The following is an 11,680-nucleotide window of genomic DNA, read 5'->3' as shown; positions in this document are numbered from 1 at the left end:
ACAGGGTATTCCATCCCATCGCCGTATAAAAGCTGAGGAATCAAAGGGTCAGGTCTTCAATGGCCGGTGTCCGAGGAGGACACTGTTTGTCTGCCTTTGTTCCCGATCCATGCGTTCTGGAATCCAGCTCTCGTCCATCACCGTGTCCAGTCTGGGCCTTTCCGGTGCTGCCGGGGATGTGATCGTCGTCCCGCGAGCTTGATACTGGTTTTGTAGATCCTGTATATTATTTTATTAATATTTTCATTAAAGTAATTTAGTTTCTTCTAACCTCATAAGTCTCTCCCTCTCCTTAGAGAGATGTGGGGCGACTGTTGGGCCCAAACCCCGGCACCGGGAGACTCCAGTTTTCCTCCTGGCTCAGTTTTTGCTGGGCTTTGCGAAGTCGAGGGCGGGGGGCTGTGGGGGTGTGTGTGTGTGCGCTGAAATGCAGCCCTTGGTGAGGCTGAGCGCGGATGGAGTTCCTGCAGCTGTTTATCCTCAGGGATCACCTTAAAGGTGCCGCACTGGGGTGGGAGCGGGGATGAAGAGCCCCTGCCTGCCCCCCCCCCGCCCCCAGCAGCCACAGTGAAGGGTGTGCTTTTTAATGTCAGTTATAATAAAATATTTTTACAGAGCCCAAAAAATTCAAAATAGTGCAAAACATCTCACTGTCATGCATCCATGGTAGCCGCCGCCGGCGGTGCCGCACGGGGTGGTACAGACACACAGGCATCGGTGACACATGTGCTACAGGAGCAGAATTGGTCGGTTCAATCACATGCCGAACGGGACAGTTTGGGGAGGGGGCAGGGGGCCAGGGGCACCATGGGCAGGGGGTGTGGGGGGGGTGCGGGGCTGAGCCCCAGCCCGGCCGTGCGGGAGCAGCGGTTAGAAAAGGGGTGTAAACATTGAACAGAAACGAGAGAGGAAAGCTAAACCCTTTGGTCCCGGGCAAACCCTATAGAAAAAGGACCGTGGGGGCCAGTGGGGGTACCCTGTTTTGGGATGGGGAGGGGGCTGAGAGAGGTATATTGACTTGTGGGGTCATCAGGCCTCTGCCTTCCCTGGTACTTCAGGCAAGCTGGCCAGCTGGGGTGGCCATCCCCGGCACCGTGCACCCTGGCCACTCGCACGAGACACGCACACCACTGATCACGCAGAAATGGTGGTTAATGAGAGACTGGGGGGGGGGGGGGGGGGGCGGGTCCTCTGGGTTGAGGCGGGGGGGGGGTGGGAAGGGTCTTGCTTGCGCCAAGGAGGTCCCCTGGGTGCTGCTGCACTGCACAGGGATGGCTGGTCCCCACTGGCCAGAGCAAAAGGACCAGCCCAGGGTCCCTCTGCCCCAGTGCCCCCAGCCCTCGCCCCCAAGCCCTGGTACCCTGGAGGTGGGGGGGGGCGGCAGTGGGGCAGCCCACGGTAGTGGCAAGGCAGGGAAGACAGGATACGGGCCGGGGGCTGCTCCCTGCCGCTCCCGGCCCCGGTGATGCCACCGCCAGTCAGGGAGGGTCCCCTGTGCGGGGCATGTGGGGGCTGTGTCCCCCCCCCAGCCCCCGGCCCCAACCCAACAGCCCCAATAGCCCTTCCGGGTGCAGGCCACAGCCACATCGTCCGCCTGCCCCGTGTATGTACAGCTATTTACAAATGTACAGGGTGCTCAGTGGGTGGGAGCCTCCCTGTCCCTCAGGGCGCCCAGCGATGCTGGAGGGGCTGGGGACAAGGGGCCGTCGTGCTGCGCCAGCCGCTCACCAACACGCCAGGGCGGCATGGGACACCACCCCCAGCCCTTTCCTTGTGTCGCTCGATGAGGTTTGGGGCTCAGGGTAGGGTCAGGGATGGGCAATGGGGGTTCCTCCATCTCAGGCAGGCTGGGAAGGGGCAGGTCTGTCCCATGGCCTGGTCTGGGGCCCTTCCCTGCAGCCCCACCAGCCCCCGCACCTTCCCGTCGGGGTGGGATGGGGACACGGCCGTGCTCTGAACCGCTGTCACGCAGCCAGTCCGGCCAAGAGAGGGACAGGAGGGGGTCTGTCACTGCAGCCACGTCTGTCCCTCACCCACACCAGGGCCAGGAAGGAGACTCCTCTCGTGGCCGCTCTTATGGCTTATACATGGCTGGAGGATGCTGTAGAAAAGGGGCCAGGAGTGTGGGGGGGGTGAAGGCTGGGGCCGGGGGGGGGTGTGTGTGGAAGGCGTTTAACTGCTGCCCTCCTCGGCCGAGCGTGTGTCCGACTTGAGCTTGACGAACTCCTTGGCCACCTCGTCGTTGTTGCGTTGGGAGAGGATGCGGAGGACGGTGAGGCCGGTGTCATCCATGTGGATGCGGCGGCCCAGGGGCAGCCAGCAGGCGCAGCCGGGTCGCTGCAGGATGTCGCGGAGCTGCAGGACAGCGATGCCCACCGTCCGGTCCTCCCGGGCGAAGCAGTAATCCTTCACGCACACCTGCAACTCGTAGCACTCGGGGCCCGTCTCCGTCCCCAGTGTGCTGTGGGGGGACAAGGGACAGGCAGTGTTGGCATCGGGGGGGGGGATTGGTCACACTCCCAAGCCCCCTGGCTCTGCAACAGCACCCTGTATGGGTGCTGCCTCCCCACCGCCCCTAAAAACCCTTTTGGTTTTTTCCCTTTTCCCCAGTCCCTGCTTTTACCGACGAGAAAACATCTAAACCAGCCCCTGGGGGACCAGCAAACTCACTGGCAGACCCCCCAAGAGGGGACACACATCCCCCAGCCCTGCCCCACGTCCCCAGCCCCGCGGTGCCACTCACAACTGGAAGCTCTCGTTGTACTTGGGGGCCCAGCTGTTGTTCTTGGATTTGGTGGCGAATTTCCTCTTCTTGTCACTGAGGTGGGGCCCAATGATGTTGACCTCAATGAAGGGCCTGAAGATGCCCGACGTCTGCCACTTGAGGTCGTTCGCAGCCACCACTGCAAGGAGGGGACACGTGAGGCTCGTGGGGTGCTGCCACCTGCCAGAGCCTGGCACCCCAGCCGGCAGGACCCACCTTTGACAGTGACTTTGTGCTCGCCAGTGCCGGGGTGGGTGAAGAGCTCCACGTGGATGGACACCTCCCCGACGGGGTCATCCACACCAGAGCCTGCGTGGCAGAGGGAGGAGCCGTGAGTGCCCGTCCCCTCTGTGTCCCCGATGTCCCCCTGCCCACCACCAACCCCACTGGAGGAGGCAGGTCACCCGCCGTGGGGCGGGGGCGGGTGGGCAGTGGGATTTGGCACAGTGTGGCCTCTGCCCAAGAGTCGTGGGGCTGGCACCGGGCTGGGCTGGGGCACGGCAGGACACCCCCAGCGCCAGGCTGGCTCTCTGCCACCCCACCCCACATCGGCAGGGCCCAGTGAGCCTCCCTTGCCCGCCTGGCTGGGACGGGGCAGGGGACAGTGACCCAGCTCCCCCTACTATGGGCACGGGGCAGGGGGCCCGTGTCAGTGCTCCGTGCATGGCACGAGCACAGCCCTGGGCGGGGCGGGGGGGGGGAACCCAATCTGGCCCTTGTGCCACAGGGCAGCCAGGTTTGTGTCCCCTCCATCCCTCTTGTATCCCCTCCGTCCATCTCAGGGACCACATCAAGCCCTGGGGGGGGGCCCCCGAGCCTGGGGAACTTGGGTGACCTGCGACCAACAGCCCAGCCCACCCCCTCCCCGCGTCACCCCCCCCCTGCATAGAGCCCTGCATGCACCCATGGGCGAAGGAGGGGGTGCAAGGCAGAGGGACAGGCTCCGTGGGTCAGAGGGGGCCGAGGAGATCAGACCGAGCTCAGCGGAAAGCTCCCAGGGTGGAAACAACAGCGCGAAGGAGGCCACATCCCCGCGTGTCACCGCATGACCCCCCCAGCACGGGGGTGCCAGGCCGGGGTGGCGGGGGGAGGGGGGTGGGGGTGGGGGAAGGCTGGCGGTGGCACGCTCTCCTCTCCATCCTCCGTCCCACCCCCGGCGCCCCACCACCCCAGGCACCCGCCACCCGGGCAGCGCCGCATGCTGAGCCGAAATGGAGGCGATGGCGGGCGATGGGGGGCGTGTCTGGGGACAGGAGGCCAAGCATGGGGTGCAGTCCCGGCCCCTCCGGCAGGGTGGGATGGAGGCCAAGCGGGGCCCGTGGAGCTGGGCTCATTCCTCACGTCCCGGGCCGGGCGGACGGAGCTCGCCGGAGCAAGGCTAGTAATGGTCCTTCTGGCAGCAGAGGGGATGGGAGGGGGACACACTGGGGCCGCACTGCCCGTGGGGACAGCTTGCAGGGCGGTCGTGGCCGGTGCCCACCCCCAGCAGCAGCACTGGGAACAATGTGGGGTGCCCAGCGCTTGCAAGCCAAGGCAGGTGCCCCCATCCCCACGGGGCACGGCGTCCCCTCCCCGGGCCGGCGGGGTGGTCAATATGGCTGAGCTCAGCTCCTCCGCCCATGCTAAGGGGTCCCCAAGGCCGGTGGCGCTGGGACAGGGCTCCTGGCCACCCCGACCCGCAGTGCCAGGACTGTTACTAGCCCAGGCCGGCGGCGGCAGGCAGGTGCAGGGGCGGGCGAGCAGCACACGTACCCTTCTCAGGATAAATTTCTTCACTAAGGGTAAACCTAATACCTTTCCCACCATGAACTAGTGGGAAGGAGAGAGAAAGAGACAGAGACACGGCACAGAGTAGACAGAGAGAGGAGGAAGGAGACGACGTGCGTGAGGGACGGGAACAGTGAAAGAGGGAGGAGAAAACAAACAGAGAGAAAGAAAGATCAGATCTCGCAGACAGACGGACGGCCGAGCATCCGGACAACACTGCGGCGACACGGGAGCGCCAGGCACCAGCCGGCTCCGAGCCCTGTTCCTGGGGCCGGACGGCACCCAGGGGTGCTGGCACCCCCCCGGACCCAACCCCACGCCCCCGACACGGCTGGCACAGGAGGCACAGACAGGACAGACGTCCCTTGCAGGAGACGCACAGACAGCAAACGCACGTCCCACTCCCCGAGGACACAGACGAGCCTGGCTGGGGCACTGTGCGATGGCCCATGACTGCCACCGAGCATCTCTGTCCCCTCCTCCAGCAGCCAAGGGACAAAATAAAGGGCAGCGTTTGGAGCCAAGGGGTAGTCGTGCCCCAGAGGGTGCCCAGCACCCTCACAGAGGGGGTGGGCAGGGCCCGAGATGGCACTTGGCACCCTGGATGGATCCCAAATCGTGGGGTGTGTGGGGCACCCAGCGTGCCCAGGGCAGCCCCTGGCACAGCATCCCGGTCCCGCCGATCCTGCGCGAGGTCTGAGCCGGGGCCAGGCTGGCACCGCTCGGCCGAGCCCGGCAACGCCGGACCAGAGGTGTCCGTGCTGGGTGACAGGGGCCGTCCAGAGGGGACAAACACTGACACATGGCCAGAGGGTGACCTTCTCCCCCACCCACGAGCCCTATTTCTGTGCCAGCCCAGCCATGCCCTGGCACTAGGGACACGCTCTTCTTGCTGGTGGGGGGACCCGGGGGTGCCAGGCTGCCTCTGGGCACCCATGGCCCCTCTTCACCTGCAAACCACGGGAGGAAAAAAGCCTTTCCCTCCCCACCCATCCCTCCCACTCCTCCGTGAGCCTGGCTGGGACCCCCAACCCCACCGCGACGGAGGCAGGGTGGGTTCCCTGGCCGTGGGGCAGGGTCCCGGGTGTGGGGGGGGCCAGGGCGGTGCATCCTACCCTGCGAAGACTGAGTCTGCACAAAGGTTTTGATGAGGAGGTCGGTGGCCTGGGTGTAGAGGGACAGGGCGTAGCGCAGCGACTGCAGGTCAGGGCTCTTCTCCAGGAATGTCTTCTTCAGCCCCACGCCGCCGGCATGGAAGTATTGCTGGAGGGGGGAAACAGCCGCAAGGGTCCTCAGCGGCTCTGCTGGAGACCCCCCGGTGCCCAAACCCCCCCCCCGCCTCCCTGGGTCTGTGCCTCAAGGTCAGAGCCCCCAGGGACGCCCCTTTGTAGCCCATCCTCACCTTGATGGTGTCCAGCGCCAGCTCCACCACTGCGCATTGCTTTGGGGTCAGGCTCTTGGCTTCCTCCCGCACCATGTGGTCCTGCAGGGCACGAATCCTGCTCTCAGCATGGCGCCAGGGCCCCGCTCCCCTCGCCCCCGCCATCGAGCACTGCTGGGGTCCTTGCCACAGGGCCAGCCTGCAAAGTGCCACCCAGAGGGGCTCAGACCGCCCGTGTCCCCCCCCCCCCGCCCCCTCCAACCCAGCCCAGCCTCCCAGCCCTCACCTTCAGCTTGGAGAGCTGCCCCAGCTCCTTGGCTGCGTTGAAAATCATCTGCGTGCCCTGCAGAGAGCAAAGAGACAGGAACGGCCCCCGTGAGCGGCCGGGCTGGGGGTGCCATGGCCAGGCCGGGCACACGGTGCCAGGAGTTTGCTGCAGCCCAGGGGCCCCCCCTCAGAGAGCCCCGGGGGCCCCCAGCCGTGCCAGGCAGGGGGATGCGAGTGCGGGGAGCTGGTTGCAGCTCCCAGTTCTCAGCACAAGGTGTGCGGTTGGGGGCGTGGGGACCCCAGGGCAGGACATGACCCTGGCATCAGGGACCTCACGCCCCGCTCGGCACAAGCAGCTTGGCCCGAGGGTCCCCATCCCTTGTCCCTGTGGCACCCGCTTCTGCATCCAACAGAGCCCGGTGCGGCACATCGCTGGCACCGCAGGGACAACCGTACAACATCGGGGCGGGGGGGGCAGAGAGCGAGCGCAGGGGGACAGCGGGGGTGGGGAGGATGTGGCACGGTCCCCCTGTACCCCACGGCGCTGGGCAGCCAAGCCAAACACCCCCGGCCACCCAGATCCCTGCCCAGTCCAGGCCCCAGAGAGGTTCCCAGCCCCTTTGCACCCCAGGGACCGCCACGGATGGGAGCCCCCGGCCACCTTCGCCTGCCCTGGGCCACCCTCGCGGGCAGGGGCCATGAAGCCATTCCATGGGCTCACTGGCCTGGCTCCTGGGGACGCAGCCCCATGGCACGGGCAGATCCTGCTCACCTCCCTGGTCTGGCAGCCGCTCCCGGGGCTGAGCGCACGCTCTCCTCAAGCCCTCCAGCGTGCAACTGGGTAAACTGGGACGCAGTGGGGCAGAGCCAGCGACTCCCACCTCCTTCCCCCTCCCGGCACCAGTAGATCCAGTTCTTCCCAGCAACGAGAAACCCCAGCATCTATCCCACTGACCATTACCTTCTTGCCCCCCCGCAATGCCCTCGTTTTACACCCCCCATTAACCCTTTATGCACCCTCCCCCGCCCCCCCCCCCCAAGTTCTGTCCCGTTAATCTTTTCCTTGCTGTCCCCGTCTCCCCCAGCCGGTGGACAGGCTGGGAGCTGGGGACACCAGTGTCACCCAAACAGAGCACGGCGGGACACTGTACTGAGCTGGGACCCCCCACACCCCACAGCACAGGGAACAAGGGAGGGGAAGGAGGCCAGAGGAGGGACCAGAGCCAAGTGGGGAGCAGAAGAGCCATGTCCTTACTTCAGTGTGACTGGGCAGCTTCACCCTGCTCTGGAAGAGAACAGCAAGGGACAGTTACTGGTGGCCCCAGCAGCGCCAGCCGCGGGTCCGGGCCCCCCACATCCCCCCCGGCCGTGGGGGCTCTGGCCCTGCACTCCCCTCTGGCTGCGCCCAGTTCTCTGCTGGTGCCGCTGGTTCGGCATCGGTTCACACCTGCAAAGGCTCAGCCCTGTGCGAACCGTTGATGGGTGCACCCGGTCTCTCCCTGAGTGGGGGGGGGCAGGCTTGCTCCCCCACCTTGTTTGGGGCTGGGGAAACAGCTGCCGGTGGAGGAGAGGAGCTCGCCCAGCCCGCTCAGCAAACTGGGGCAGGAGCCACAGTGTCTCCTGCGAGAGGAGGGGGAGCCAGGGGGGGAGTCACAGGCATTGCCAGACAGATGCCGGCATTGCTCTTCCCGAGAGCCGGGTTTTGGGAGCAGGCGGCCCGGCGGCGGGCGCACCCAGACGGAGGGACAGCCCGTGTGGCCAGAGGAAAGCCCCTTTGGCAAGTTCTGGGGCCCAGGGAGCCTTGCCAAGACCCCTCAGGCATCAGGGGGAAGAGGGCTCGGAGGTCCAGGGGATCTCAGCAGCCCCACGGCCCCCAGCGTGTCCTCTGCATTCCCAGCACGGCCCAGCATCCTGGCCGGGGCGGGGGGGGGTGTCACCTCTCCCCGAGCCCCCACCAGCGGGATGCGTTTGTGCCCAGGATCTCCCGTGCTTGGGCACCCTGTCCCTATGTGTCCCAGCCAGGTGCCTGGAGGGGAGCTGGGCGCCGGGGGACTCCATCCCTGCCCGGAGATGGGTAACACCCCCCACATCCACCCACGGGGGCTAAACACGCCACGACACCCGGTCCCTACCCCGGACGACACACAGAAACAGGTCACTGCCCCCATCCTGCACACAGGCAGCATGTCCCAGACAAGACGGCACACCTCAACACGACAACACGCCACGCAGGCAACGGCACATCCAGACACCACGACAGAGGAAGCACGGACAAGCCTGGACCTCCACAGCAGGCGGGTGTGGGGCCACGAGCGTGGCCACGGGGCGAAGACACACATGGAACCCACAGCTATTTACCTTCTCTGTCCCCTTGCCATGTTTTCTCAAGAGCGTGCCCTGTAGAAGCAATGTCAGAGGTTGAGCGGTGGGGTTTGGGGACAGCATGGGACAGGACACGGGGGTGGGGGGTGGGGGGGTGCAGGGCAAGGCTGGGCGCACGGGGTGGGCCGCAAGCTGGCAGCGGCGACATCGCTGAGCTCCTAAAGGACAGCCAACAGGGGACCGGATCCTGTTGTGGTGCTGGGCTTACGGGGGACAGGTCCCCACTGGGATACTGGGTCAGTGGGGGGCTGGTCCCCAGAGGGATGCCGGGTCAGTGAGGGACTGGCGTCTTTGGGACGCTGGGCCAACTGGTCCCCACTGGAATGCAGGACGTCGCACTGGTGGGGAGCTGGTCCCCACCCTGGGATGCTGGGCCTATGGGCAGCAGGTCCCTGCTGGGATACAGGGATGCTGAGCCCACGAGGGAACTGGTCCCCACTGGGCTATAGGGAGGCAGGAGGCGCTGTCTGTGGGCAGCCTCCAGTGCCCCCACGTCCCCTCCAGCCCTGGGCGGGGCAGGGGGGGCAGCTCTGCTTGGGGTTTTGCACGCGGAGTTCTGGTCCACGCAAGCGCTGGGCCCAGCGACAGCCCCCCCGGCCCAGGCCCCGCAGCGGCAAGAGAACCGGTGCAAAATGGGGCAGCAGTGCCAATGTGGGGGGGTCCTGACCAGCCTCTCGGGGCGGGCTGGGGCACAGCTGAATCAGGAGGGGGTAGCGGGGAGGGGGGGTCAGCCGGCAGGGGAGCCTGCGGGAGGGACAAGCAGCACAGTTAGGGCCAAGCGGGGCCACCAGGAGGGTTTCTTGGAGGGAAACTGAGGCACCTTGTACCCCACAGAGCTGACACCAGCCCCGGGCCGCCCCCAAATGCTGCTGTTGGAAACAGAAGGTGTTGGGGGACATGGGACGGGCATTTGTCCCCGCAGGGTTTGGCACCCAGCACCCAACCGCCGGCGCCTGCACCACCGTCCTTCTTGTGAAGGTGCCTGCGGCCACAGCAGGGGTGGGGGCAGGACTGGGGGTGGACGTGGCCCTTCCCTTGCCCTGCGGGGCATAAGCCCACGGCCTCAGACCGAGTGGAAGACGACAAAGGAAACTGCTCCGGCAGAGCCGTGCACGGACCCAGCAGCAATGCCGCGGGGGGACCCAGGCATTCCCGCTCCCAGGGCTGGATCCCAACCAGGGAAAAAGTCTCTCACAACTCGTGCCATCAAACCTGCCCCACCGCCGAGCAACCGGGGCAAGGCCCGTCGTGTCCCAGCGAGATGCTCCTCCCCGCAGGCAGGACGAGCCTCTGCCCTCAGCCCCCACCATCACACCCCAGCCAGGGCCTCAAGGGGAAACTGAGGCACGAGGGGTCGGGAAGAGCAGCCCCGACCGCCAGGCACGCGCCGCTCCCCCCGCTCCTGTCTCCAGTGACCTCGGCCTCTCTCACCCTCAGCACGGAGCGAGACGATGGGATCAGCCTGGGTTTGTCTGTCCCTGATTACATGGCACTGCCCCATCGCCGTCCCCTCCCACCCCACGGCTAACCCTTGCGTCTCCCCGCATCCAGGCGCCGCCGATCCGGCCGGGACCTTTCCACCCCCCTGAACCCAGCTGGGGCCACGGGCAAGTGCCCGCCAGGAGCCAGTGCCAAGCGGGCAGCACGAGGATGGGGACCACAGAGGTGGACCAAGTCGGGAGCCAGAGGAGGGTGTGGGCAGGGCGCGGGCAGCCACACAAGACAAAAACCGGCGAGGCCAGGACCGACACACAGCGGACAGACAGACAGACAGACAGGGAGCCGCCGTACTTACAATCATCTGCCATTGAGAGGCGAGCGGAGCAATTGGAGAGAACAACCGTGACATGAGTGTCGGCCCCCTCCTCCATCCTCCCCAGCCCCAGCTGCCCCACGGCAGGGTACCAGCCCCGGCCGCCCCCCGCCCTGCCAGCCAGGAGGGACGGTAGAGCCAGCGGTGTCCCCCAGCTTGACGTGCCACAGTACTCGGCGTTGATGCCCTGCCACCGGCACCGCGGGTCTCCACAGCCCCGACATGGCCCCATCCCAACCTGCCCAGTCCTTCCTCGCTGTGGCAGGGGGCTCTGCCCCAGGGACTCGGCAGATCCCACTCGACATTCGGCTCTGACACGTAGCCCCATGCCACCAACCTGCCCAGCCACCCCCGGGCTGGAGCTCAGAGCCACCCTGGGCGGGCTGTCCCCTGCCGTAGGGACCAGCCCCGGCACAGCCTCCCCCCGCAGGAACATCACCCAACAGATCCGCATGTCCGTGCCACCTCCTCTGCCCCCAGCACAGGGCTCGCCGCCTCCAGAACATGGCACAGCCACACATGGCCGGGAAGGGACAGAGATAGGGACTGGGGTGGCGACTGGGACCCAGTGGCACCGGCAGTCCTGCTAGATTTGGCCACCTTTGGCCCAGAGTGTGCAAGCCTGGCCGGGAGTGACGCAGGGCTGACCTGAGCTGGGCTCTGGGCTGTGAGAAGGTGCCAGTGAGGTGGCACCACTGAGGGATGACAGGTCGCCAATGCGCTGCCCCTTACGGACACAGCATGAGGGGCCACACAGCCCCAGAAAGGTGCCACAGCGGCCAGTGGCTCCAGGGACTCCAAGTAAGAGCCTGAGCCCAGCTTTGTGACAGCGAAAAAAGCCACCGAGAGTGACAAGGACAGATATGTGGTTGGCTCAGAGCCCTTGGTGTCACCCTTCCCTGCTGGAATAGCCGCCTTGGGAAACTTTGTGGTGCACGGCTACGTGCGGGGAGGACAGACACACAGCGATGTGATACGGAGCCTCGAAGCCTGTAGGCAACCTCCTCTGAGGAAGGACCATTCCCTGGGCTTCGTCTGCTCAGCCCATGAGCAAGGAAGAGTTCAGCCCTGCTGCAGGAACACGTTTCCCCCCCGCCATCCCCACGTCACCTCCATCCCCGCGACGCCAGTCCCTGCTCCCCAGGCGACCCCAGCCCCACAGCACGGCTGACACGTGGCGGCTTCCCGCGCTCCCAGAGCCTCCTGATTCACCTCCTGGCATGGGGACCGTGCCCAAAGCCGGAGCTGATGAGCGTGGCATGGGATGGGATGCTGCCCCAGCTCAGAGGGAGGATGGAGAGGAAGG

The 11,680-nt window shown here is 66.1% G+C and overlaps 1 protein-coding gene across 1 annotated transcript in view; it reads right to left on the bottom strand.

Moving 5' to 3' along the window:
• Positions 1–568: 568 nt before the first annotated feature.
• UNC13A (unc-13 homolog A) overlaps positions 569–11,680 on the bottom strand; it is a 38,686-nt gene continuing 27,574 nt past the window's right edge. The window contains exons 36-44 of the mRNA XM_063357874.1: positions 8,538–8,576; positions 7,435–7,464; positions 6,199–6,255; positions 5,934–6,014; positions 5,647–5,794; positions 4,517–4,573; positions 2,981–3,073; positions 2,744–2,903; positions 569–2,461 (exon numbers count right to left, since the gene is read on the bottom strand). Coding sequence (XP_063213944.1) covers positions 2,173–2,461; positions 2,744–2,903; positions 2,981–3,073; positions 4,517–4,573; positions 5,647–5,794; positions 5,934–6,014; positions 6,199–6,255; positions 7,435–7,464; positions 8,538–8,576 — 954 coding nt within the window. The 3' untranslated portion in view covers positions 569–2,172. The remainder of the gene's footprint in view (positions 2,462–2,743; positions 2,904–2,980; positions 3,074–4,516; positions 4,574–5,646; positions 5,795–5,933; positions 6,015–6,198; positions 6,256–7,434; positions 7,465–8,537; positions 8,577–11,680) is intronic.

This window comes from Chroicocephalus ridibundus, chromosome 22 (assembly GCF_963924245.1).
Source record: "Chroicocephalus ridibundus chromosome 22, bChrRid1.1, whole genome shotgun sequence".
Classification (NCBI taxonomy): Eukaryota; Metazoa; Chordata; class Aves; order Charadriiformes; family Laridae; genus Chroicocephalus; species Chroicocephalus ridibundus.
Note: the sequence above shows the minus strand (reverse complement) of the source record. Positions and strands in the feature narration are given on the sequence as shown.